Source organism: Cebus imitator, unplaced genomic scaffold (assembly GCF_001604975.1).
Source record: "Cebus imitator isolate Cc_AM_T3 unplaced genomic scaffold, Cebus_imitator-1.0 Scaffold203, whole genome shotgun sequence".
Lineage (NCBI taxonomy): Eukaryota > Metazoa > Chordata > Mammalia > Primates > Cebidae > Cebus > Cebus imitator.
This window is the reverse complement of record NW_016107518.1, coordinates 3,699,621-3,727,054: the sequence shown is the minus strand read 5'-3', so window position 1 is coordinate 3,727,054 and position 27,434 is coordinate 3,699,621. Positions and strand designations below refer to the sequence as shown.

The following is a 27,434-nucleotide window of genomic DNA, read 5'->3' as shown; positions in this document are numbered from 1 at the left end:
CTCACAGAAGGTGAGAAAGTTTGCGGCATGGAAATGCTAACTGACCCAAGATCACCCAGATGGGAATGATGGCGCTGGGATTCTAGCCTGGCTCCATGCCCTGCCCGGCGCACCCTGCTCTCTCAGCCAGCTCCTATTTCCCCACCACCCCTTTATTTGATGACATGCCCTAATCAGGGCTGGTGACAGTGAGGCTTAGCACAGCTGATCCCACCCATGGAGAACATATGTGACATCAAAAGGCCGTGAAGAGGCAGAGTAATGGTTCCCAGGAAAGCATGAGCTGTAAGGAGAGGAACTTCCCTGGAAGGATTCAGGCCCACACTTTTTCCTGACCTTACTACCCTGAGGGACCACATGTACACTACACTAGCACTCTCTCTGTCAGGCATGGCGCATCATCTTACTCCCCTAAACCTCTAAGCCAGTTTCTGTTGTTATCCCAGTTTTTCAGGGGAGGAGACTGAGACTTAGAGAGGTTAAAGCTATGACCTACAACCCCTGCTGGTAAGCAGGAAGGCTGGGCTGTGATCCCACATCTGCCCCATGCCATGCCTTGCCACAGCACCATGCTGCCTCCCTCCTGTGGGGCTGTCCCTGTGTGTCTTCACTGGGTCACGTCCCAGGGCTTGGGTTGGGCTGTTTTCCACCCTCCACTGATGAGATGGTGATGCTGCCTTCCACTGGGTGCTGCTGCCTGGAACATACTCACCGTCCTGCCTGTTGCTATTTTTCCCTTTCAGTGTCCTGGGTTCCCTCCTGCTGCTTGGATTCCAGTTCGTCTGCCCACAGCCCTCCACTCAACACAGGAAGGTAAGCCAGGGCTGTCCAGAGTTTTCTTTCTCTGCCTGAGGGGCTGGGGTCACTCTGGTCACTGCTGTGAACTTTGTTCTATTTGGAGGTGAGTCACCCTCAATCCTGAAAGGAAGTATCATTTACAGAATATGGAGTGTACTCTTCTGTTCCCACATTGCTATAAGGAGATACCTGAGACTGTGAAATTTATAAAGAGGTTTTATTGGCTCGCAGTTCTGCAGGCTGTACAGGCAGATGATGCTGGTCATCTGCATGGCTTCTGGGGAGGCCTCAGGAAACTTACAATTATGGTGGAAGACAAAGGGGGAGCAGCACTTCACATGGCTGGAGAAGAAGTAAGAGAGAGAATGCGGAGGTGCCATGCACTTTTAAACAACCGGATCTCATGAGAACTCATTATTGCCATGACTGCACCAAGGGGGATGGTGTTAAACCATGAGAAACCATCCCTATGATCCAATCACCTTCCACCAGGCCCCGCCTCCAATATTGGAGATTACAATTCAACATGAGATTTGGGTGGGGACACAGATCCGAACCATATCATGGAGCTTAAAACATGAAGCTGGTGCCTGGAGTTGGTCTCTGATCTGAGAGCAGTGCCAGCTTTGCAACATGTGTTCCGTAGAATGGACAGTTGAGAGGTCAGTGAGAACACCCTACAAAGGCATGGGCAGGGCTTAAGGAACCCCTTGGGAATGGAGGAGATCAGCAGGGAGCATTTACCCTCTCTTGGGGCACCTTCAAGGTCAAGGACAGGAAGAGACCTGCAGCTGTAGCTATGGCTGTTGCTATGCAAGAGAACCCCCAACAAGGAGTCATGATCTTCAGTAGAGAGGCACAACCACTGTCAAATGATGGCCAGGCAGGGACGGAACTGGGAAATAAGAACCTGGCCTTCTGGCCAGGCGTGGTGGCTCACCCTGTAATCCCAGCACTTTGGGAGGCCGAGGCAGGTGGATCACCTGAGGTCAGGAGTTGGAGACCATCCTGGCCAACATGGTGAAAACCCATCTCTACTAAAAATACAAAACATTAGCCAGGCATGGTGGCATGTGCCTGTAGTCCTAGCTACTCGGGAGGCTGAGGCAGGAGAATCACTTGAACCCGGGAGGCGGATGTTGCAGTAAGCTGAGATTTTGCCACTGCACTCCAGCCTGGGCGAGAGAGGGAGACTGTCTCAAAAAAAAAAAAAAAAAAAATTACTCATCTCCTGTTGGTGACTCCCTTTGGCCAAACCAACCAGAAGACAGAAGACAAGACGGCCTTGATGTAGTCCCCAAAGGCCAGCCTTCTGGGCCATAAGACTGGGTGGAGAAGGGTAGACAGCATTTGAAGAAGCAAACTGACAGTATTGAATATGCTTCCCTTCAGGCTTTGTGTGTTTTATAGTAAATGAACCATTCACCATTGCCTGAACAAGCCTAATGCTGCGCTGCAACTGAGCAGGTACTTGATCAATGTTTCCTTAGAAACAATGCATGACAGGACTCTTAGAAAGTCCCTAGAAGCCCTTTCTCCTACCTAGGAGCTCCTCCTGTCTACCTGGAATGAAATTCAGACCGCTGAGAAGAGATCAGTTATTTGTATCTAAGTGTGACCAAGGGGGTTGGCTCCTTTCCTGAGAGAGGATTTTCATAGGGGAAATTTGGGACAGAAGGGGACCAAGAAAAATGAGTATGTGCATGTATTTGGCTGGATATGACCCTTCTGGGGAGGAGTTCTTCGTGTTCTTATATTTATTTTATGTTTCAGCTCTGTTTTCCTGGGTCAGGTATAAACCTCTAGTGTACTGTATCTCCCACTAGGATGTCAGCTCCATGAAAGTAGGAACTGGCCTTGTTCATGGCCCTATTCCCAGCTCCTGGAATAGAGCTTGGCATGTTGGAGGTGCTCAGTAAAATCCCTGTTGAATGGCTAACTGACTGATGGAAAACCTCGTCAAGGTCTAAGCATCATTTCATTGGATTCACCTGGAAATTTGCATGCCCCTCTCACTCCACTGCATCATCTCTATTCATAATATCAGGACTCAGAAAGGACAACGGCCTACTTTTATTATTAAGTTATATTATTTATTAATGTTTAGAATTATCGGGTTGTTGATCCTAACAGTTGAATCAATTTACCATGTTCCTCTTGTCGTTTTTGCTCAAATAGAGTATCAACTGAAAATACTTTATAAATGATCAATTTACTTTGCTGGTGGGTCTCTTGTACTTTTTCAAGTCAAACTTAATGATATGTGCCTAACCTAAACAAAAGGTCTCCAAATCAGTATCACTCTCATCTTTCTTTAAGCATTTGCTCTGAGAAATGGGGAAAAAAAGATTTATGAGTTACTTTATTATTCAATTTTTAAAATTGACAAGCAGTAATTGTACCTATTTATGAATACAATTTGATGTTTCAATACATATGTATTATATAATGATCAAATCACAGTATTTAGCATTCCAGTCATCTCATGCATTTATCATTTTTTTTTGTGGGGAGAACTTTCAAAAGCCTCTTTTCTAGCTATTTTGTCATATATAATACCTTACAGTGAACCATCATCAGCCTACCGTGTAATAGAACACCGGAACTTATTCCCCGTTTTTGGTAACTTGTACCCATTGACCATCCTCTCCCCATTCTCTGCTCTCTTCTTTCCCTTCTCCTCAGTCTCTGGTAACTACTGTTCTCCTTTCTGCTTCTATGATAATAACTCTTTTTTTTTTCTTCCCGATTCTACATGTCAGTGAGATTTGTGGTATTTGTCTTTCTGTATCCGGCTTATTTCACTTAACATAATAACCTCCAGGTCTATCCATGTTATCTCAAATGACAAGATTTCATTCTTTTAATGGCCAAATGGTATTTCCATGGTGTATATACATACCACGTTTTCTTTTCTGTTCATTTGTTGTTGGACACTTGGGCTGAATCCATACCTTGGCCATTGTGAATAGCGCTGCAATTAAACAAAGGAGTGCAGATGTTTCTCGAACATTCTTATTTCATTTCCTTTGGATATATATGAAGTAGTGGGATTGCTGTATCCTATGGTGATTCTATTTTTAGTTTATGAAGGAGCCTCCAAATGTTGTCCATGGTGGCTGTACTAATTTAAAGTCCCACCAACAGTACATAAGTGTTCACTTTTTTCTACATCCTTACCAACACTTGTTTTCTTTTGTCTTTTTGATAATAGCTGTTCTAAATGGAGGGAGGTGGTATCTCACTGTGGTTTGGGTTTGCATTTCCCTGATTAGTAGTGATGTTGAGCATTTCAACATATATTTTTTGGCCACTTGTATGTCTTCTTTTGATGTCTGTCTGTTCAGATCATTTGCCCATTTAATCAGATTGTTGAGTTGCTTTTTTCTTTTTTGATGTTGAGTTATTTAAGTTTCTTATATATTCTGGATATTAACCCCCTGTGAGATGTATAGTTTGCAAACATTTCCTCCCATTCTGTATATTGTGTCTTCAGTTTATTGTGGAAATTTACACTCCCTCACTTCACTGTTTCCGTTGCTGTAGCAGAAGCAAAGTTTGATGTAATTCAATTCGTTTATCTTTGCTTTTGTTTCCTGTGCTTTTGAGGTCTTATTTCTAAAATCCTTGCCAGCCCAATGTCATAAAGCATTTCTCTTATATTTTATTCTAGTAGTTTCATAATTTGGGGTTTTATATTTGAATCTTTAATCCACGTTTAGTTGATTTTAGTAGGTAGGGGTCTAGTCTTATTCATCTCAGGTGGATGTATAATTTTCCCAGATTGTTTATTGACGAGATTGTCTTTTTCTCAATATGTGTTCCTGGCACCTTTGTTGAAAGTCAGGTGGTATGTGAATTTATTTCTGGGCTCTCTATTCTGTTCCATTGGCTTATGTATCTGTTTTATGCCAGTAACATGCGGCTTTGGTTATTACAGCTGTGTAGTACATTTTGAAGTCAGGTAGTGTGATGCCTCCAGCTTTGTTCTTTTTGCTCAGGATTACTGTGGCTATTTGGGGTCTTTTGTGGTTCCATATAAATTTTAGAATATTTAAAAAAATTTCTATGAATAATGTGATTATTATTTTGATAAGAACTGCATTAAATCTGTAAATTACTTTGTCTTGTATGGCCATTTTAACAATATTAATCCTTTTAATCTACGAAGATGGGGTATTATTCTATTGTTTTTAAATTTTTCAATGCAGAGATCTTTCACTTCCTTGCTAAAGTTCATTCCTAGGTATCTTATTTGTGTGTGTGTGTACTATTGTAAATGGAATTATTTTCTTAATTTATTTTTCAGATAGTTTGCAATTAGCATATGGAAATGCTACTGATTTTTGTATCCTCTGACTTTACCGAATTTGTTTATTCTAAGCATTTTTTGGTAGAGTCTTTAGGGTTTTCTGTATATAAGATTATGTCATTACAAACAGGGACAATTTGATTTCCTTCTTTCCAATTTAGTTGCCCTTTATTTCTTTCTCTTGCCTGATTGCTCTGGCTAGGACTTCCAGGAATTCCAGTGTTGATTAGGGTGGTGAAGGTGGGCACCCCTATCTTGTTCTTGTTCGTGGAGGAAAAGGTGAAAGCTTTGCTCAGTATAATGTCAGTATAATTTATACTATTCAGTATATATTTTTCAGTATAATGTTAGCTGTGGCTCTGTCATATATGACCTTTATTGTGTTATGGTATATACCCTCTATACTTAATTTATTGACAGTTTTTATCATGAAGGAATGTTGAATTTTGTCAGTTGCTTTTTCTGCATGTTTTGAAATGATCATACAGTTTTGTCTTTCTTTTTGTTCATGTAGTGTGTCACATGTATTGATTTGCATATATTGAACTATCCTTCCATCCCTGGGATGAATCCTACTTGATCTTAGTGAATAATCTTCATAATATGCTATTGAACTCAGTTTGCTAGTGTCTTTTTGAGAATTTTTACATCTATGTTCATCAGGGATATTGGCCCATAGTTTTCTTCTTTTGTTGTATCCCTGTCTGGTTTTGAAATCAGGATAATGCCGGTCTTGTAAAATGAGTTTGGAAGTGTTTCCCCTTCTTCAATTTTCTGGAATAGTTTGAAGAGAATTGGTATTGGTTCTTCTTCAAATTTTTTGTAGAATGCAGCACTGAAGCCATCTGGTCCTGGGCTTTATTTTGATGAAATACTTTTTATTACTGATTCAACTTCCTTGTATGCTATTGATCTCTTCAAATTTCCTATTTTTTCATAATTTAATCTTGGTAGCTTGTATATGTCCAGGACTTTATCCATCTCTTCTGTGTTCTCAAATTTATTGGTATATGGTTTTTCATAATAGTCTCTGTGTTATCAGTTGTCATATCTCCTTTTTGATGGCTGATTTTATTTTAGTCTTTTCTCTTTTTTCCTTAGCGTACCTAAGGTTTGTCAATTCTGTTTGCTTTTCAAAACATAAACTTTTTATTTTATTGATCTTTAAAATTTTTTTTTAGTTCCTTTTTTTTTTAATTTCTAGTCTGAGCTTTATTATTTCCTTCCTTCTACCAATTTTGGGTTTAGTTCGTTCTTGAGATTCATGGTTAGATTATTTATTAGAAATCTTTTTTCTTTTTTGAGGTAGGAGTTACAGGAGGTAATAGAGAAAAGCACCAGAAAAACCTATTAACCATTCTTGCTTGTCTTAAGGAATTTTAAAATTTCCTTTTTAATTTCTTCATCGACCTATTGATTATTTAGGAGCATGCTGTTTAATGTCCATGTATTTGTAAGATTTCCAAAGCTTTTCTTGTTGATTTCTAGTTACACACCATCATGGTATGAATATATACATGTTACATTATTTTTTTAAATTTGTAAAGACTTGTTTTGTGGCCTGACTTATGATCTAACCTGGGGAATGTTCCATGAGCAATTGAGAAGAACATGTATTCTGCATCTCTTGGATGGAATGTTCCATAATTATCTGTTAGGTCTGTTTGGTCTATCATACAGTATAAGTCCAACTTTTCTTTGTTGGTTGTCTGTCTGCCTAGGTGATCTGTCTGTTGTTGAAAGTGGGGTGTTGAAGTCCCCTTCTACTATTGTATTGCAGTCTATCTCTAATACTGATATAATAATATTTGCTTTATATATTTTGATGCTCCCGTATTGGATGCATACATTTTTATAATTATTATATCCTTTTATGGAAGTGATCCCTTTATCATTACATAATGACCTTCTTTTTACAGTTTTGCATTTAAAGTCTGTTTAATCTGATGTAAGAATGGCTGCTCCTGCCTGCCTTTGGTTTCCATTTGCATAGAGTAGGTTTTTCTACCTCTTCACTTTCAGTCTGTGTTTGTCTTTAATGGCAAGGTGACTTTCTTTCAGGCAGCATATAGTTGGATCTTTTTTTTTTTTATATCCATTCAGCCACTCTGTTTTTTAAAATTAGAGCATTTAATCCATTTACATTCAAGCCTATTATTGACAGGTAAGATTTTCTGCCATTCTGTTAATTGTTTCCTGGTTATTTTGCAGATCCTTTGTTTCTTTCTTCCTCACTTGTTTACATGTATGGTTTAGTGGTTTTCTGTGGGGCTAAGCTTTGTTTCTTTTCTCGTGTTTATTTGTGTATCTGTTGTAAAATTTCTTTCTTTGTGGTTACCATGGGGCTAACATAAGCAGTCTTATAGTTCTAATAGACAATTTCAAGCTGATAACAACTTAACTTTAGTTGCATTAAAGTACTTTACATTTTTTCTCCACCCCCAATTTGTGCTTTGGTTGCCTTACATCTGTATCTTTTGTATGTTCCTCAGCCACTATTTGTAGTTGATTTTTTTTTGCTTTTTGGCTTTAAACCTTCATACTAGAGAATTGAAAGATTTACATAATACCATTACAACACTAGGGTATTCAGAGTATGTTTATGGATTTACCTAGACTGGTTTTATATTTTCACATGTTTTCATGATAGTAATTATTGTCTTTCTGTTTCCAGCTGTAGCAATTCCATAAGCATTTCTTGTAAGGCTAGTATAGTAGTGATGAATTCTCTCAGTTTTTGCTTGTCTGGGAAGGTTTTTATTTCTTCTTCATTTCTGAAAAACAGCTTTGCTAGAAACAGTATTCTTTCTTGATTAACAGCTTTTTATTCTTTCAGCACTTTGAATATATTATCCAATTTTCTCCTGGCCTGTAAGGTTTCTGCTAAAAATTTTTGCTGGTAGTCTAACAGAGATACTCTTAGATGTAACTTGCTGTTTTTCTCTTGAAGCTTTTAGAATTCTGTGTCTTTGACTTTTGGCAATTCGTTTATAATGTGCCTCAGAGAGGTTTTTTTTGGGGGGGTTGAATCTCACTAAGGACCTTTGACATTCCTGAATCTAGACGTCTGTATCTCTCCCAAGACTTAGGAAGTTTTGTTGTTGTTATAAATAGATTTCCTGTGCCTTTCTCCATTTCTTCTCCTTCTGAAGTCCTATAATGAAAGTATTTGTTCCCGTAATGGTGTTCCATAGGTCTCATGTGCTTTCTTTGTTCTTTTTAATTCTTATTTCTTTTTTCCTTTCTGATTGGATTATTTCAAAAGGCTTGCCTTCAAGTTCAGAAATTATTTCTTCTGTTTGATCTAGTCTGTTGTGGAAGCTCTTGTTTGATCTTGTCTTTGTTGAAGAATTTTAATTGTATTTTTTAATTCATTCATTGAATTCATTAGCTTTAAAATTTGTTTGCTTCTTTTATATGTACCCATCTATTGAATTTCTAATTCGGCTCATGAATTGTTTTCCTGATTTCATTGACTTGCTTGTCTGTATTCTTTTATATCTTACTGAGTTTCCTTAAGATCATTATTTTGAATTGCTTTTTGGGCATTTCATAAATATCCTTTTCTTTGGAGTCAATTAATGAAGATTTATTATGCTCCTTTAGGGGTATAATATTTCTTTTTCTTTCTTTTTTTTTTCTTTTTTTCTTTTTGAGACGGAGTTTTGCTCTTGTTACCCAGGCTGGAGTGCAATGGCGCGATCTTGGCTCACTGCAACCTCTGCCTCTTGGGTTCAAGCAATTCTCCTGCCTTAGCCTCCCGAGTAGCTGGGACTACAGGCACACGCCACCATGCCCAGCTAATTTTTTTGTATTTTTAGTAGAGATGGGGTTTCACCATGTTGACCAGGGTGGTCTCGATCTCTTGACCTCATGATCCACCCACCTCGGGCCTCCCAAGGGGTATAATATTTCTTTGCTTTTTTCATGTTTCCTATATCCCTATGTTGATGTCTGTGCATATAGTAAAACAGTCATTTTTGTAATTTTATGGATTAGCTTTCATAGGAAGAGCCTTTTTTTTGTAGATGGATCCTGGGGTGTTGGTCAGGAATGGTATGTTGACTCTGGTTATGGGTGGACTCAGTAACATGGTCTCTGTACAGATTCTTCAACTGCAATCCTCATCTGTGATGTCTGCAATTGTCTCAATGGCCCAGGCTGCAGGAGTTTGTGATGGCAGTGGTGCAGGTTTGCTGGTGGTAGAGGTGCCAGGTTGGTTGTCAGGCTAAGCATGTGTGAGTGTGGTGGGCCAGCAGGCTGTTTAGTGGGCTTTCCAGGAAGGTAGAGCCACTGCTTCACTGGCTGTTGAATTGTGGTGTGGTGTGCTGTGTGGCTGCATGGGGCTCTTTCTGGGCCACCTCCAGTCAGGGTGTCAGGCCAAAGGTGTGGGGGGTGGAGTGAGGCTGAGTGGTGATGTGGTGCTCTGTCTGTGGGGAGAGGGAGGTGAGACATCTCTAGGCCAGCTATTGGACCAGAGGGGGCTAGCAGCTGTGCCAGGATCTCACCAGTGGGGTAGAACCACTTTCAGGCTACCTGTTATGATGGGTGTGAGAACACATGAGCTGGGTGACTTCACAGGGCTTCCCCACTGTGAAGGTTTGCTTGTTTCCCTGGGGAATAGGGTACCTCATGAATTCAGATGCTGTGGTCTCGGTTGTTCCTTTGGGCCTAGGCTCTGGGAAGCTGGGGTATTGGTGCTGCATACACTCTTATGAATGTGGTAGAATGACGGTGGAACCTCAGAGATGGAGGGGATTGGTGGCTACTGACGCCCAACACAAGATGCACTCCAGCTGTGGGTCAAGTTTCAAGGTGGCACCATACTGTAGCAGCTTAGGCCATGGGGATTGAAGTGCCAAAGTGGTTCCTGCTCTGGGGCACTATAGCCACATGAACTCCCAGTAACTGTCCACACTGGGTCTGTTCCTATGAGGACTAGGAGACCCTTTTGTAGCAGTGACTGTTCATGTGAATAAGGTGATAAGGACAAAGAACTCCAGCTTACTTTTTTCCCTGTGGGAAGAAGTTTCCCTGGCTCTGAACTGATCCTGGTGGGGGATACCATATGGCAGAGGGAGGATGTCTCACTTCCCTCTCTGTGGTGCTATCCTGGGCTTCTGTGCTCTATAGAAATTTTGTTGCTCCCCTGGTGCTTTCCAGTATACTTCATTAATAACTCCAGTCAAAGTATAGCTTATCGTTTTGGTACCTTTTTGTGTTAGGCAACTCTGATTGGCCATCATGCTGATATCACTCTATAAGTTATTCTAGAATGTTTAATTCAAGAACTGAGCAAAAAGTATCACATCTTGGGATATGGCACCTCGTTGTCAAAATATCACTAAGAACTTTGTAGTAGAAAGATAGATTAAACTTTTTCTCAGAATCATGTTATAGAGAGAATATACATTTTAGAATAGTTTTTGAATATAATAAATATGTATATTTATCATATTGGCTGCCAAGGTCATTGCCATTTACTTAAGACAGGAAGGGAATCACTACTTTCCTTAGTGGTAGGTTTCTTTTTGATGGTTTATCAGAGCTTTGTGGAACTGTGGCTGTCATCCTGGTTATGTGCTCAAAAACTTGGCAGCAGAAGCAGTGCTAACAGTAGTAGCATCCATTTATTCCTGCAAGATGTGAAATGAAGAAATGCTGATTAAAACAGGAGTCAACATGTTTTTAAATAAAGGGTTGTTGTGAATATTTTAGGCTTCCTGGGCTATAAAGTCTGTCACATTTCTTCAACTCTGCTTTTGCAGCACAAAGGCAGCCATAGACAATGTGTAAGTGAATAGGCTGTGTTCCAATAAAACTTTATTTACAAAAACAGGTGGTGAGCTAGATTTGGCCCATGGGACACAGTTTGCCAATTCTTGCTCTAAAGTCAGGATAGAAAGGCGTTAACTGCAGGTATATATGTTTTGGAATTTGAAGTTGGAAATTATCTGCTTCTGGGACTTTAAGGAACACAGAAGATTTGGGGAAAAAGTATTTTTTTCATCAAAGCATAAGACTTAGGATCGTGATCAAATTGTTTTCATTACTTAGATAAATCATAATTGAATTTTTGCTGACCTATTGTTTTGTGGCAATATCTACTCCCAATCTTTAGCAGAGAGCTGGGGCATAAAGAGTTAGAAACCATTTATGGTAAATTCTTAAGGGACGACATTATTAATTTGTGTACACTGTAGTTTAGTATGTATATGAAAACTGCTACTAAAAGACATCTCTTTTTTTTCTCAATACAATGGTGTGTCCAACTTTAGCATATGGAAGCATTTGTACAGTGTAAGTTATTCTGAGGAAAAGACATAATTTGTAAATGCTGTCAAGTAAACTATGCATTTCCAAATGCTGCTTGGGTGACTTGATACATCTCTGCAAAAACTGTCCCATAACAATTCAGGAAAAGAGGACCCCAGTGCAGAGTTTAAGTAGCTCTTTCCAGATGTTTCTGCCCAGAAGTCGTCCTCATGTTCCTGCAATATGAACAGTATCACAAAGAACTGTTCAACTTTCATTCCTGGTAATTAATTAAAGATACTTGGCAAATGACTATATTTTCAAAACTTTCTGTGGCTTCATTTGTGGTTAAAGTGCAACCAAGAGTAGGAAAAAATTTGAGCAAGACTTTAATAAAACAATAAGTTATTAGCAAGGGAAAATACGTAGACTGTAGAATGCTTTAAAATTAATGAAACTGTTCTACTGTCTGCCCAGCAGACACTCCATGAACAAGTTGTTTTACAAGTCATAATGTGTATGGTCAACATACTCTATGCAGGAAAGATTGTGAGACGTTGTATTTTTTAGCTCCGTGTATGAAAAACCATATATACACCTTAACCACAACTGCTCAAACTTTTTTAAGTTAACTTTTTAAATTAAAAATACTTAGGTTTATCATAAGGAATTTAGAAACAATGAAAACTAGAAGAAGGGAAAAAAACTCATTGTTAAGGCCACCAGCCAAGGGGAATTGCTTTTTAACTTGTTATTTATAGAAACTCTAAGAGAACAGAGATACTGCAGAATGAAGTAAGGGTGAGGGAAAATATCTGTCTTGCTAACTGATAAGCAAGTCACAATGCAAACAGCAGAGGATCTCGTGATGGGTTACAGGCACAATTAATGCAGTAGGATGTGCAACCAGTCACTTCGGATTGCCCCTTCACAATGTCTTGCAGTTGGATATTGAACAGAAAGTCTATAGAAGGGAAAAACAATTTATATTACATAAAACTCAAATTATTGCTGCTGGATTCAATAAGAAAAAAGGAAAAAACAGTAATTTCTTCTAGGGGAAAATGTGAGAATAGCTTCATAATTTGAGGTAGGCAAAGGTTTCTTAAACAAGACACAAAAATCAGTAACCATAAAAGAATTGTACTACATTAGAGCTGTGGTTGTTTAAAAATTGAAACATCATCAAAACAGTGAAAAGATAAACCATGGACAGGGTAAAGACATTTACAATATATTTGATAAAATATTTTTATTCAGAATATGTAAAGAACACCTACAGATCATTAAGAAAAAGTTAAGTCATTCAATTTAAATGGCTTAAACAGACAGTTCATATGAGAGGACATCCAAATGGCTGACAAGCATATGAAAAAGTAGTCAATCAGAATCATTAGTCCTTAGGTAAATACAGATTAAAATCTCAGTGTGACACTACCAGAATGGCTAAAATGAAAAATACTACCAACTGTTGGTGAGGATAGGGAGTAATTGGAACTTTCATACACTGCTGGTAAGAGTTTAAACACTAAACCACTTTGAAAAACTGTCAGTGTATCTTAAAGCTAAACATTGCGTATTCTATGATCTGGCTACTATATTCCCAAGTATTACCCAAGATAAATACGGACATATATCCACCAAAACACATAGATAATAATGTTCATAGTAGTTTCATTTATAACTGTAAATAGCCCAAAAGTCCATCAGTAAGAGAATGGGGAAATAAATTATCGTATATTTATACAAGAGAACACCAAACAACAATAAAGAAAAAATAACTTGTTTCTAGCCAAGATGAAGCAACAGGGATTGGATTTACCCTTATTCTTGAAACAACAAAATAGCCAAGATAGAGCAACAGGGATAAGATTTACCCTCTCATTGAAACAACCAAAAATACCCAGATAACATATATGGAATAATGTTTTCCAAAACCCTAGACTTTAGACAACAAAAGATAGTTATCACTCAGATATGGGAAATAAATGAATTGAGCCATAAAATGTCCCCAGCTTACTACCTTGACAGTTTTCTGGTCTTGGTGCCAGGAGGGGTATGCTAGGCAGAACCTGTTAGACATCTTGAGTTAAGGAGATATAGACTTAAGAGTCCAGCAAGATGGCTGGGCATGGTGGTTCAAGCTTGTAATCAAAACAGTTTTGGAGGCCAAGGCAAGCAGATCACCTGAAGTCAGGAGTTCAAGACCAGCCTGGCCAACATGGTGAAATCCCATCTCTACCAAAAATAAAAAATTTAGCCTGGTATGATGGCGAGTGCCTGTAATTCCAGCTACTCGGGAGGCTAGGGTGGGAGAATTGCTTGAACCGGTAGGCAGAGGTTGCAATGAGCTGAGATTGTGCCACTGAACTCCAGCCTGGGCAACAGAGACTTTGTCTTAGCAACACAACAAGAAGCTTGTCCACCACCATCAAGTAGGCTTCATTCCTGGGATGTAAGGCTGGTTCAACATACGAAAATCAGTAAACGTAATTAATCACATAAACAACCAATGACAAAAACCACATGATTATCTCAATAGATGCAGAAAAGACCTTTGACAAAATTCAACAGCCTTCATGCTAAAAACTCTCAACAAATTAGGTATTCATGAAACATATCTCAAAATAATAAGAACTATTTATGACAAACCACAGCCAATATCATACAGAATGGGCAAAAACTGGAAGCATTCCCTTTCAAAACTGGCACAAGACAATAATGCTCTCTCTCACCACTCCTATTCAACATAGTATTGGAAGTTCTGGCCAGGAGAATCAGGTAAGAGAAAGAAATGAAAAGTATTCAAATAGGAAGAGAGAGGAAGTCAAATTGCCTCTGTTTGCAGATGACATGATTAGATATTTAGAAAACCCATCATCTCAGCTGCAAATCTCCTTAAGCTGATAAGCAACTTCAGCAGTCTCAGGATACAAGATCAATGTGCAAAATCACAAGTATTCCTATACACCAATAACAGACAGAGAGCCTAATCATGGGTGAACTCCCATTCACAATTGCTACAAAGAGAGTAAAATACCTAGGAATACAACTTACAAGGGATGTGTAGGACCTCTTCAAAGAGAATTACAAACCACTGCTCAAGGAAATAAGAGAGGACACAAACAAATGGAAAAACATCCCATGCTAACAGATAGGAAAAACAAACATCATGAAAATGGCCATAATGCCCAACTTAATTTACAGATTCAGTGCTATCCTCATCAAGCTACCATTGACCTTCTTCACAGAATTGGAAAAAAGCTGCTTTAAATTTCATATGGAACCAAAAATGAGCCTGCTTAGCCAAGACAATTCTAAGCAAAAAGAACAAAGCTGGAGTCATCACACTACCTGACTTCAAACTATACTGCAAGTCTACAGTAACAAAAACAGCATGGTATGGTAACAAAACAGAGATATAGACTAATGGAACAGAACAGAGGCCTCAATAATAATACCACTCATCTACAATAATCTGATCTTTAACAAACCCAATAAAAACAAGCAATGGGGAAAGGATTCCCTATTTAACAAATGGTGTTGGGAAAATTGGCTAGCCATATGTAGAAAGCTGAAACTGGATCCCCTCCTTACACTTTATAAAAAAATTAACTCAAGATGGATTAAAGATTTAAACGTAAGACCTGGAACCATAAAACCCTAGAAGAAAACCTAGGTGCTACCATTCAGGACCTAGGCATGGGCAAAGACTTTATGACTAAAACAACAAAAGCAATGGCAACAAAAGCCAAAATTGACGAATGTGATCTAATTAAACTAAAGAGCTTCTGCACAGAAAAAGAAACTATCATCAGAGTGAGCAGGCAACCTACAGAATGGGAGAAAATTTTTGCAATCTATCCATCTGACAAAGGGCTAATATACAGAATCTGCAAAGAACTTTAAAAAATTTACAAGAAAAAATCAAACAACCCCATCAAAATTGGGTGAAGGATATGGACAGATACTTCTCAAAAGAAGACATTTGTGCAGCCAACAAACACGAAAAAAGCTCATCATCATTGTTCATTAGAGAAATTTAAATCAAAACCACAATGAGATATCATCTCATGCCAGTTAGAATGGCAATCATTAACAAGTCAGGAAACAACAGATGCTGAAGAGGATGTGGAGAAATAGGAACGCTTTTACACTGTTGGTGGAAGTGTAAATTTGTTCAACCATTGTGGAAAACAGTGTGGTGATTCCTCAAGAATCTAGAATCAGAAATACCATTTGACCTAGCAATCCCATTACTGAGTATATACCCAACAGATTATAAATCATTCTGCACTCCAGGCTGGGTGACAGAGGGAAATTTAATCTCAATAAAATTCAAATAAATATGATGTTTATGGGTCAAGAAACTCAATATTGTTAAGATAACCATTTCTTTTCAAATTGACCTATAGATTTAACACAATTTCAAGAAAATACTTAGCATACTTTTAATAGAAATTGACAAACTGATTAAAATTCTTATGAAAATGTAGAAACCCTAGAATAGCCAAAACAAATTTCAAGAAGAAGAAGAAAATTACAAGACTTGTACTCCATGATATATATATTATTAGCTTCAGTAATCAAGATAGCATGTTACTGGTATAAAGATAGGCAACTAGATAATGGAATAGAATAGAGCATAAAAATAGACCTGCGCATTTGTATGTAGACAGTTGATTTTTGTAAAGGAGAAAGGTAGTGTTTTTAATACATAATGCTGGAACAATTGGATATCTATGTGCAAAAATGTGAACTTCAATTTATATCTTGTACAATATAAACTAACTCAGACTCAATAAACTAAGAATAGAAGGAAATTATCCCAACATAATAAAGACCATATAAGAAAAACCTACAGTGAACATCATACTCAATGGTGAAAGCAAGAACAAAAGAAGGATACCGATTTTTGCCATTTCTATTTAACACAACACTAGAAGTTCTAGGAAAAGCAATTAGGCAAGAAAAAGAAGTAAAAGGCTTCCAAATTGGAAATGAAGAAGGAATACGTTTTCTCTTCACAGATGATATGATCTTATATGTAGAACCCAAAAATACCCACAAAAAGATTGTTAGAACAAATGAATTCACCAAAGTAGCAGGATATAAGGTCAATGTGCAAAAATCAATTGCAATTCTATAGACTAAAAAGATCAATCTGAAAAGCAAATCAAGTAAACAATTCCATTTACAATAGCATCAAAAAGAATGAACAACATGGCAATTAATCAAGGAGGTGAAAAACTTGTGCAATGAAAACTACAAAGCATTGCTGAAAGAAATTAAAGAAGACATAAATAAGTATAAAGACATCCCATGTTCATGAATTGGAAAACTTAATATTGTTATCAGTTCTATGCAAAGCAATCTATGGATTCAGTGCAACTCCTATCAAAATCCCAATTGTTATTGTTGTAAAGATAGGCAAACAGATAATGGAATATAATAGAGCATAAAAATAGACCCACACAGACACACACACACACACACATCCCTACATACGGACAATTGATTTTTGTACATATATATGGACAATTTTCTATTTGAAAGAAATAGAAAAAAGCCATTCTGAAATTTATATTGAGTCTCAAAGGATCTCAAATAGTCAAAATAATCTTGAAGAAGAACAAAGTTGGAGGATTCATACTTTCTGATTTCAAAACTTACTGCAGAGCTATAGTAATCAAAACAGTGTGATACTGCATAAAGACAGCCATGGAGACCAATGGAATAGAGAGCCCATAATTAAGCCCTAGAAGGGTGCCAATACCTTTCAGTGGGAAGATACATCGTGTATAAAAAGTAACTCAAAATGGATCAAACATCTAAGTGTAAAACATGAAACTATAAAACTCTTAGAAGAAAACATAGAGCAAAAGTCTTCATGATATTAGTTTTGGCAATGATTTCTTATCTATGACATCAAAAGCACTGGGAACAAAAGAAAAATAGCCACACTGGACTTCATGAAAATTAAAATTTTGTGCCTCAAAAAGACACTATCAACAGAGCATAAAGGCAACCCACAGAATGGGAGAAAGCATTTGCAAATCATATATCTGATAAGGGATTCATATCCAGAGTATACAGAGAACTTCTACAACTCAACAACAATAAAGCAAACAACATGATTCATAAATGGGCAAAGGATTTCAATAGACATTTCTGCAAAGAAGATATACAAATGGCCAATAAGCACATAAAAATATGTTCAGTGTTTATGAGGCATGAGCGTAAGGGAAGAAATGAGGATTACCAATGGGTTTACAAAAACTTTTGGGTGATAGATGTGTGCATTATCTCATAGTGTTGGTGGTTTCATGGGTGAAAACATATGAGAAAACTTATCAAATTGTACACTTCAAATATGTATAATTTATACCTCAATGAAACTGTTAAAAATGAACTACTGATATAAACAACAACTGAAATAAGTTCATAGTCATTATATTGACAATAAGAAGCCAGGTACAAAAGTATGTACAGTATCATTCCATGTATATTTAGTTCAAGAATAGACAAAGATAGTTTTTGATGAAAATAAAATCGATAGTTCTTGGTGAAAATAAAATCAGGATAGTGGATACCAACAGGTGGTGAGGGTGGCTCTTGAATAGCGAGGGGCATGAGGGTTTGAACCTTCCAGGGTGTTGGAAATATTCTATATCTTGGCAAGGGCGGGGATTACATGGGTCTTAAAAGTATAAGAATTCATACATTTACAGTGAGCATGCTTTATATACTTTATTTATTAATACCTCAGTTTAAAAAGAAAAAAGAAGAGGAAAAGGAGAAAGAAGACAATGCAGTGAATCAAATGCCAGTACTGAAATGGCAATTAAAGTCCCTGGAACAGCATGAGATTGTCCCTTGGGAGTGACCAGAAAACAAAGATGCTCTTCAAAAAATAGCATAAGGCATGCTCTCATTTGAGAGTGTCCAGTCCAGAACCCGTACAGAATTGGAAGCTGATTCTAAAGCAGGCACTGTGTGTCTTCCAGCTGGTATTTGTCAAACCTTCTGTTTCTAATGGTATAAATATAACTGACTGCTGCTGAAAAATTAAGAGCATTTCTACTTATGAAAAAATGAAGAAATTGGAGTAAAAAGACCTTATTAAGAAAAGAATTTCAGTGTTCACTAATTCATCCTGCTCTAAATTTCTTGGATTCAGAGTCAAGAGCAGAAAAATCTAATTTGCTTCTGTTAAAAATGGAGCAATAAGCTTAAAACTTTGTGTTTGTGTTTGGAAAACCCTTTACAATGTGGCAGAAGGAGAACATCTTCGGGCTTTTAGTTCGGGAATAATGGTACAGTCCTGGCATCTTAGCCTCTTCTTCGTTGAGGGCCAGTATTCCCCTTCAAATCTCTGACTTCTTTTGGAGTATGCTGTACCCGTGAGTCAGAGGCATAACATGGAACATAGAAGGAACATCTCTATCAATGTTTATGGACTTCTCCACCGTGGACAGAGTTCCTCTTTGCCATCTCTAGCTTTGGCTGAGTTGACTTTAATTGTTATTTCATCATTCTCCCATCTAGTGATATCAACCAACTCTCTCCTGTGGAGGAGACTTGATCCTGGCCATCCTAGTGTTAACCTGGTGGCAAGAAGACCAGAAAGAAGCGATAATCATTCCTCTTCCTTCAAGGCAGATCTGCCTGGCTCCTATTGTTAACTCTTGCTTTCTTCACTTCCCTCCATATCTAGATTGTGAAAGGAGTTGTTCTCTGGTGGCCTAAATATATTAGTGCCTGAACAAACTCTACTCTGATACCCATATCTTATTATTATTTTTTAAAATATATATATTTTATTGTATTTTAGGTTTTGGGGTACCTGTGAAGAACATGCAGGATTGTTGCATAGGTACATACATGGCAATGTGGTTTGCTGCCTTCCTCCCCTTCACCTATATCTGGCATTTCTCCCCATGTTATCCCTTCCCAACTCCCCATCCCCTGCTGTCCCTACCCTAGTTCCCCCGCACAGACCTCAGTGTGTGATGCTCCCTTCCCTGTGTCCATGTGTTCTCATTGTTCAACACTCGCCTATGAGTGAGAACATGGGGTGTTTGATTTTCTGTTCTTGTGTCATGTTTGCTGAGATTGGATGGTTTCCAGGTTCATCCATGTCCCTATGAAGGACACGAACTCATCGTTTTTGATGGCTGCATAGTATTCTATGGTGTATATGTGCCACATTTTCCCTGTCCAGTCTGTCATCGATGGGCACATATCTTAAATGATTTATCTATAGCAGAGTTCCCCAGCCTTGAAACTTGGTTTTGTGGGCCAGATAACTATTTCTTATGGAATTGTCATGTGAGCTATTAGAATTTTAGCTAATTTTAGCTACAAAACAAAATCTTGGGTCACAGATTCTGTTTGCAGAAGATGCTGAGAGACCATCAGAGGAGGCAGACACTGGGGATCATGTAAACTGAAGACATGGGGAAAACTGGGTCTACCAGCCCCCATTTTATGTGACAAAAATGATATACATTAACTTTTGAGTGTTCCTGCTCTGTGACACTCTCTGCCCTGATTTCTTAAAGAACTCTTTTTGGTACTTAATCATTACTAAGTTTAGGGGCAAAAAAACTTTGTTTTTCTATATATGAATATTTCTTTTGTTCTAGGGTTTGCCTGCTTCACAGAGCCCCACACAATCTGAGAGTATAAATTCCTTCCTCTGGAAGTTTGTCATTCCATTTATAGCAATATTGAAAAATAAATACATTATAAATTTGTTATTAATGTTTGAACAAAGTCTGCTCTGATACCCATATCTTAAATGTGGGCTTCTTATAAACAAACCCAATTTTACAGAGTAGTATTTTTGTGCATTTCAACCGTAACAAAGTGACTTTCGGACTATAAATGGTCCAGAGAAAAATGAGTATTTTATGTACTTTATTTTTTTTCTCAAAATTTCCATTCCCTCCCACACTTATACACATAAAACCCAAACCATTAAATGGTGTTTTTTAAATAACTTCTAAATTCCCCACTATGTTATGTTTCCAGGCCAGATTACAGTTAAAACAAAGTTTTGACAGACAGCATAACTTATCACTTAGGCCACAAATCTTAGTCTTTGGTCAACAAAATGAATCATAGTACAGTCAGCTGGGCATTGTCTTTGTATGTTAGTGGTCTGTCTTCTCCTCCCTGTGATGATGTGATCTGATTTTTGATGATGTAGGAATTTGGCAAGTGGAGCCTTCCTGTGTCAGCTGTCTTCCTTCCCTACTAATGACGTGCATTCCTTGGTTAGTTTGGAGAAACAGAGCAGAAGTCAATGTCCTCTTGTTCCTAATTGTATTCTCTTTATATTTTTTAAATACATTTGATGCATGCTTTTGCTTATAGCCATGTCCATTTATTTTTTGCCGTTAACTCATCAACTGTATCAAGTGCTTACCACGTGAACTTGGACTCTGTATTAGTCTGTTCTCAGGCTACTAATGAAGACATAACTGAGACTGGGTAATTTATAAAGGAAAGAGGTTTAATTGACTCACAGTTCCACGTGGCTGGGTAGGCCTCACAATCATGGAAGAAGTTGAAGCAGGAACAAAGGCATGCCTTACATGGCGGCAGGCAAGAGAGAGTTCTTTAGGGGAACTCCCATTTATAAAACCATCAGATCTTGTGAGACTTATTCACTACCATGAGAACAGTATGGGGGGAAACTGCCCCATGATTCAGTTATCACCCATGACACATGGGAATTATGAGAGCTACAATTCAAGATGAGACTTGGATGGGGACACAGCCAAACCATAGCAGACTCTGAAGCCAGATTGCCTGGTTAATACTCCAATCCTGCTGCTTAGTAATTCTGGACGTTGGGCAAAGCCTGGTGCCTCAGTTTCCTCATCTGTAAAATGAGGGTGATAATAGTACCTATCACATAGGTTGTCTTGAGGATGGCATGAGGTACAGATAAGAGGTTTAGAATATTGTCTGACTCATAGTAAATACTATGTAGGTGGTGTTGTTACTATCTGTTGCTGTGACAAATGCCAGGCACCTAAATTTCCCTAAGACCAACCTCTTTAAAGCTGGGTACCCAAACATGTTTCTTCTCAAGGCACTTTCTTTCTAATGTCATGGGTACTATCTACCCAGGCCTGAATAATCTACATCAGAGTTCCCCAGCCTTGAAAGTGTTTGTTTTGTGGGCCACATAATTATTTCTTGTGGGATTGTCCTGTGAGCTGTTAGAATTTTAGCAGCATCCGTGATCTTTACCCACAAGATGCCAGTAAGAAACTCTCCAGTTGTGACAAGCTAAAAATGTCCCAGACTTTGGCACATGTCCCCCTGGGCACAAAATTTCCTACAGTTTTGAGAACCACCGATTTAAACTGGTAAATCCTCCTGCAGAGGCAGCATTGTGGCTGCCCCCTGCATTCTAAGGCAGCTGCTGGTTATATGTTGTCATCTTCTCCCTGGACTTGTTCTTGAGGAATCAGCTTAGATCTGCCTCTAAAACCACACATTTGGAGGCACAGGGTCATTTCTGCTGTTATATTGAGGACTCTGTAGTTGAAGGGGCTCCTCTTTAAAGTATTCTCCTCCTTCTCAGTCTCTTGGGCTTCTTTGGACTTCTGATGGGGGCTGCCATTGAAGACAAGCCTCCCAGCCCTTGTAGCTTAAGGAATTTGCTGCTTGTCACTATGGAGAAGAAGCAGGTGTCCCAAAATCTCACACTTAGGAAACATTGCTGTGTGAGATGAGGCAGCATGGTCCTTGGTCCAGGTTCTCCATGCCCCATGCCCTTGTTAAGAGTGACACAGATGGTTAATGTTGACAGAATTCTTACCATGTCCCAGTCCCTGAACTAAGCACTTTATAAGGATTGACCTGTTAACTTTTCACATTTACCATCTAAGGCAGACATTTTTTTCTCAATTTCATAGATGAGGAGACCTTGGCATAGAGACATTAAATTCACCACTACCAAGTGGCAGAGGCATGGATTTAAACCCAGGAGACTGGCTGCAAAGTTCTGAACCCCGGTGATGTACATCCTCCCATCTGCTTTCATGGCACCATCTCCATTGGTCTCTAGAAAGTGGTGGCTTGCTCCTTGGAATGTCCCCTGTTTGTGCTCTAGTTACATGTAGGCTCCTACATTCCATCCTGGTCATATACGACTGTCCTTCATTAGATTTGCCTCACGCTGACCTGAAATGTCATGGGAGTAGTTTCATTTGTTGTTTTGTTTTGTTTTTGTTTTCATGGTAATTTTTGTCTCTGAGACCCACCCAGTCCCCAAACCCAATTTTTGGCTCTCCCTATGCTGAACACTAAACCCATTTCTTCCCTGCCTTTAGGATGACCTTGAGTTTCTGCTAACTGATAAGTCTCCCATGGGGTGTAAACCAGCCTTTTAAATTGCATTAAAACCTTTGAGCTAAGCGCATTGGCCACAGAGTTTACCTTGCTGCCACCAGGTTTTCTTACCTACATTTCCCTAAGAGCAACCTCTTTAAAACCGTTAATTATCTAAGCAAAAAGCGATCCCTTTTTTTTTTTTTTTTTTGAGACGGAGTCTTGTTCTGTCACCTAGGCTGGAGTGCAGAGGCATGATCTTGGCTCACTGCAACCTCCACATCCTGGATTCAAGCCATTCTCCTGCCTCAGCCTCCCCAGTAGCTGGGATTATAAGGCATGCACCACCAAGCCCAGCTAATTTTTGTATTTTTAGTAGAGATGGGGTTTCACCATGTTGGTTAGGCTGGTAAAGCGGTCACTTTTAATACACGTTCAGCTCCATCCCAGATACAAGACTCCATATAAGCCAAATATAAAGATCTTAGGGTGGAAAAAGCATTATACCTAATTTAAAGGTCCTTTACTGGAATTTTATGGTGTTGAATATTGTTCAAAATATGTTGGCCATTGGAAAGTGGGGTATCTTTTTCCTCCTGTGACATTGGTAGTTTATGCAAACAGGTTATGATTTGGACCATAAATCCATGCATTACCTGATTTCTCTTTGGCCTACCTTGCTTTCGTTCTGCTGAGGCCACATGGATCTGCTTTAATTTTTCACTTTGTATTACAACAGTGGCTTTGAGAGCATTGTCCTGATAGTGAAAAAATGACAACAGCATCTATAGAAAGCACTCAGAGAAAATGAAGGCCATAAAATGTCAAAGTACACATGAATTATGTAGAATCTTTGAGAATATTTCTGAATAGCATGAGAACATCCCTTTCTCTTCCTTTATTTTCTTCCTGTGCCTTTCACAGGGAAGACACGTCACATAGACACACAGACCCGCAGGAGGAGGGCTTGTTGTTTAATATGGATTTATTCATTGATTCAAATAATGCGGGAGGTTTATTGAACACCTACTCTGTGCCAGGTCCTGGAGATATGCTGGTGATGTGCCTGCCCCTCCCTGGAAGAGCCCAGAGCCTAATGAAAGAGATAAGAATAAACAAGAGCAGTGCAGTTAGGAGGTGATTGCAATGGTTAAAGTCTGGCCGGAGTTTGGGATGACAGAGGAGAGTGAGATGATGACAGAGACAACCAACATTTATTAAACACTCTCTTTAGGCCGGGCACTGTGCTTTTAACAAATTATCTGTTTTTTAATCCTGAACAACTTTGTGTAGTAGAAGCTACTGTTGTCCCCTTTATACAGAGGAAGAAATAGAGACTCAAAGAGAAGATTTCTAAGCTGAATCTTAAAAGCCAAGTAAGAATTGTCCAGGGACAATTTAAAAAAATAAATAAGTAAGATGCAATGGCGGGGTGGGGGGGAAGGAATTATCCCGAGGGAAAAAGGAAGAGGCCATGATTCTGGGATGAGGGAATAGCAAATATGAAGACACGGAGCAAATGGATGAATGAACTTTGTGTGCCAGGGTGGCAGTGGGAGCCAGGGCAGCTGAACCTCATTTATACAACCTGGTCCTGCCCATGGTTCCGGGATTTCAACCATGTGACCTATTTTCATGGAAGAGCAACCTGTTTCTCAATGCCCAACTTCTCCTTGCCCCTCAAGTGGCAGAGCCACTTAATTAGGTAATCCTCCCATGTGATTGGGCTGAATAATTCAACCTTGAAGTGGTTGTTCCAGTGACTCTGAGATTAAGCTCAACAGCTGGGCCTCTCTGGGAAAGTTACCAGGGCTGGCAGGATCCACAGGGATGCTAAGTTCTTAGTCTTCCAAGCTGGACTTCTAGGGCCTTCAGCAAGTCACTTAACCTTCTGTGACATTGGCTTTGTCCTGTGGAGGCCCTGAAAGCTAAGACAATGTCTGGTTCAAGTTCACAGAACCTAGTACATGATAAACTGTAAAATGGGCCTACCAGTTATTATTGCAAGGCATTTCAGGTGATCACTGATATTTCCAATGAAAGCCTCTAAACTCCTCAGTGAGAGGTAAGGAATAAATAGTCCCTCTTCTCAAGTTTCCATAATTAACTAGTCATCATTGATTGAGGCCTTTACGTATTCATTGTACTACGAAAACCATCGTGGCCTCTGCTTCATGCAATTTTAGTTTGCAGTGGGTGGGTACCAATAAGAGCAAACCAGAGGTAGAATTTTTTTCCATACATGGGGCATGGCTAGTGGAAAAGCAGCCCTTTCAGCAGAGGAAGGCGGGTCGAATGTGCAGCAGGACAGAAAAGCCCAGATCCCTGATTGTGCCCATTGTCCAATGACTGCTCCTTTGCAAGGGCTGATCCCTGACATTGAATGGCGGGAGGGTGATGACTGCATTGAAATATCTGCTAATAGGCAAGGCCCTCCCTTCCTCACACCCTTTCTCCTCCATTAGACTTTCTGGAAAACAGAGCAAAAACAATGCGGCAACCCCAAGGGTTGATGAGAATTGCGTTCTCCCTGCAGCTTCTATTACCCTTGTGCCTTTGTCTCTGTGGACTTGGTGAAGGGCATAGCTGTCAGGTGTCTCTCCTCCCTGGTGCAGGGTAATCTGGACTGATTGACTTGTCCATTGTCCTAACTCTGGAGCTAAAAACAAAACGGGAAAAGCTGCTTGGTGAGGGTGAAGAGGAACTTGGTGGCCAAATGCTTTTGCTTTCCAGGCATTGGATACAAGGCTCATTCTCTCTGAGAAACTTACATCCAAAGGCAATGACTTTGAAAGGACCGTGGCTGTGGAATTAGAGACAGATGCGTAGCTGGCCATGAGTAGATATTAAATTGTATTAAACTATGCAAACCGCGTTTCTCATGCAAGACTTGTTTCAACCTTACATCAGCCCCTGAGCTGCATTTGCATTTCTATAGAGAACGAAATAAAAGCAGCATGTCACTTACTCATTTCTATTCATAACTGTGAGCTGTTATTCTAGCTCTCATCTACCCTACACGGCACTGCCAGATTAATCTTCCTAAACCTCCATCAACAGCGAGCTTAGTTCCCAGCATTTCACTTTATCAACTCATGTTTATAAGACCCAGGTGCTGAGAGGGATATAAAGAAATGTAAGATGGTACTAATTTTAAGGCAACCAGACATCCTACTTTGCCTAGGACAATCATTGCTTATGCTTGTTATCCTGATATAGTTATTAATAGTGCCTCTTTTCACTCTCAAAAGTGATCCTGATTAGACAGTGAATTACAAGGTCACCCTACTCATGTCTGTCAAGTGTTCATAAGGCAAAAGGGGTGGAAAGGATGAAGGTAAATATGGCAATTTCAAAACAAGGTTGAGATTGGAGGCAGAGGAGTTAGGTGTTTGCAGAGGGAAGGGAGACACCAGGGCTGAGATTGACAGAAGAGGCTCATTCAGTTCTAGGACTTGGCCTTGGCTTCGAAGGATGACAGTGACAAAAAACAGGAGAGAGAGGCTGGCAAAAGTTTGGTAACCACATGAGTTAAGGGTGTATTTCATGGCTGTCAAGGGCCCACCTAGATGGATCTTCCTCTGGGAAGAGGAAAGCAGGAACTGGTGAGTTAGGAAGGACAGATCTGAAAGGCTTGAAAGGCAGGTGGGGAACTTATGCTTTACCTTGAGGGCTGAAGGAAGCCGTAGAGATACTGGTGTGAAAGAGCCATGGCGAACAGGCGGATTCAACTGGTCCTGGTGTAGGGCTGGTCACCCCACCACCAGTCAAAGACAGAATCCAACCCGCAGAAGCTGTCTCCAAGCCGCCACACCATGCTGCCTGCCCCCGTCCCATGGCCTGCACGATTTCCTAGGTAAATTAAAAATTTTCACACATGACAGGGTGAGGCAAATGGATGTTGTGGTGTCTTGGTTTCCAGAAGTCTCCAGCCAAGAGTTGACATGAGCTTGCTGTTTTAACGTCAGGTAAATAATTATTGTAGCATGATTTCTGACAGGAGCAAAACAAAAGTATACACTTACAGGAGCAGGCTGTGCAGTCAGGACATGCAGGATCCTTCAGAGGGCCTTTGGAGAGTGAGTGCCTCGCCTCAGGGTGTGTATCTGTGCTCCATGTGGGGAATTATCGTCACCATAATTTTGCTCAACTGAAATCAGAGCTAAGGCTCCATGTGCATAGCGGAGAGATTCATTTTGTCTTGTGCCCACCTCTCCTTTCTTCCTTCCCTTTTTTTTTCTGTCTTTCAAGTAGAATCATTCAGTACCCGACACGTGGCCACACCCTAAGCCAGCTGCGCTCACTCCGTGGTTGCCACAGCAACCCAGTCTTGTGCGATCAGAGCATCTTCATTTTGCAAATGAAGAAAATAACCTTCTGAGAAGGGTAGGAGAACTGCTGGAGGTGACCAGCTGTATGCATTGTTGAGCACCTTCCCAAGGTAATTATCATTAAGCAGGTCTCTGAATAGTTTGCTTTTAGTAATGCTATTGAGAAATGAAACCGACGGAGAGCAATACTAGGTCAGTGGTACTCAAGCCTGACTGCGCATTAGCACCATTTGCTTAAAATACACGTTTCCGGGCTCTGTTTCCAAAGGTTCTGTTTCAGTGGCTCCTGATGGAGCTTAAGAATCTGTGCGTTGTTTTTTTAAGTCCACTAGAGTAATAGTTCTTCAATGATAGTATGTATCCGTTGTTAAAACACAGATTCTGGG

The 27,434-nt window shown here is 39.4% G+C and overlaps 1 protein-coding gene and 1 long non-coding RNA gene across 2 annotated transcripts in view; one reads left to right on the top strand and one right to left on the bottom strand.

The window, feature by feature from the left end:
• THSD4 (thrombospondin type 1 domain containing 4) overlaps positions 1–27,434 on the top strand; it is a 660,091-nt gene that overhangs the window by 39,459 nt on the left and 593,198 nt on the right. Inside the window, exon 3 of the mRNA XM_017548142.2 lies at positions 744–813. Coding sequence (XP_017403631.1) covers positions 744–813 — 70 coding nt within the window. The remainder of the gene's footprint in view (positions 1–743; positions 814–27,434) is intronic.
• LOC119474034 lies at positions 10,380–26,984 on the bottom strand. The gene is made up of 3 exons (XR_005203329.1): positions 26,743–26,984; positions 23,374–23,475; positions 10,380–10,746 (listed from the first exon to the last, which is right to left on the bottom strand). It is a non-coding gene; the product is annotated as an uncharacterized LOC119474034 (long non-coding RNA).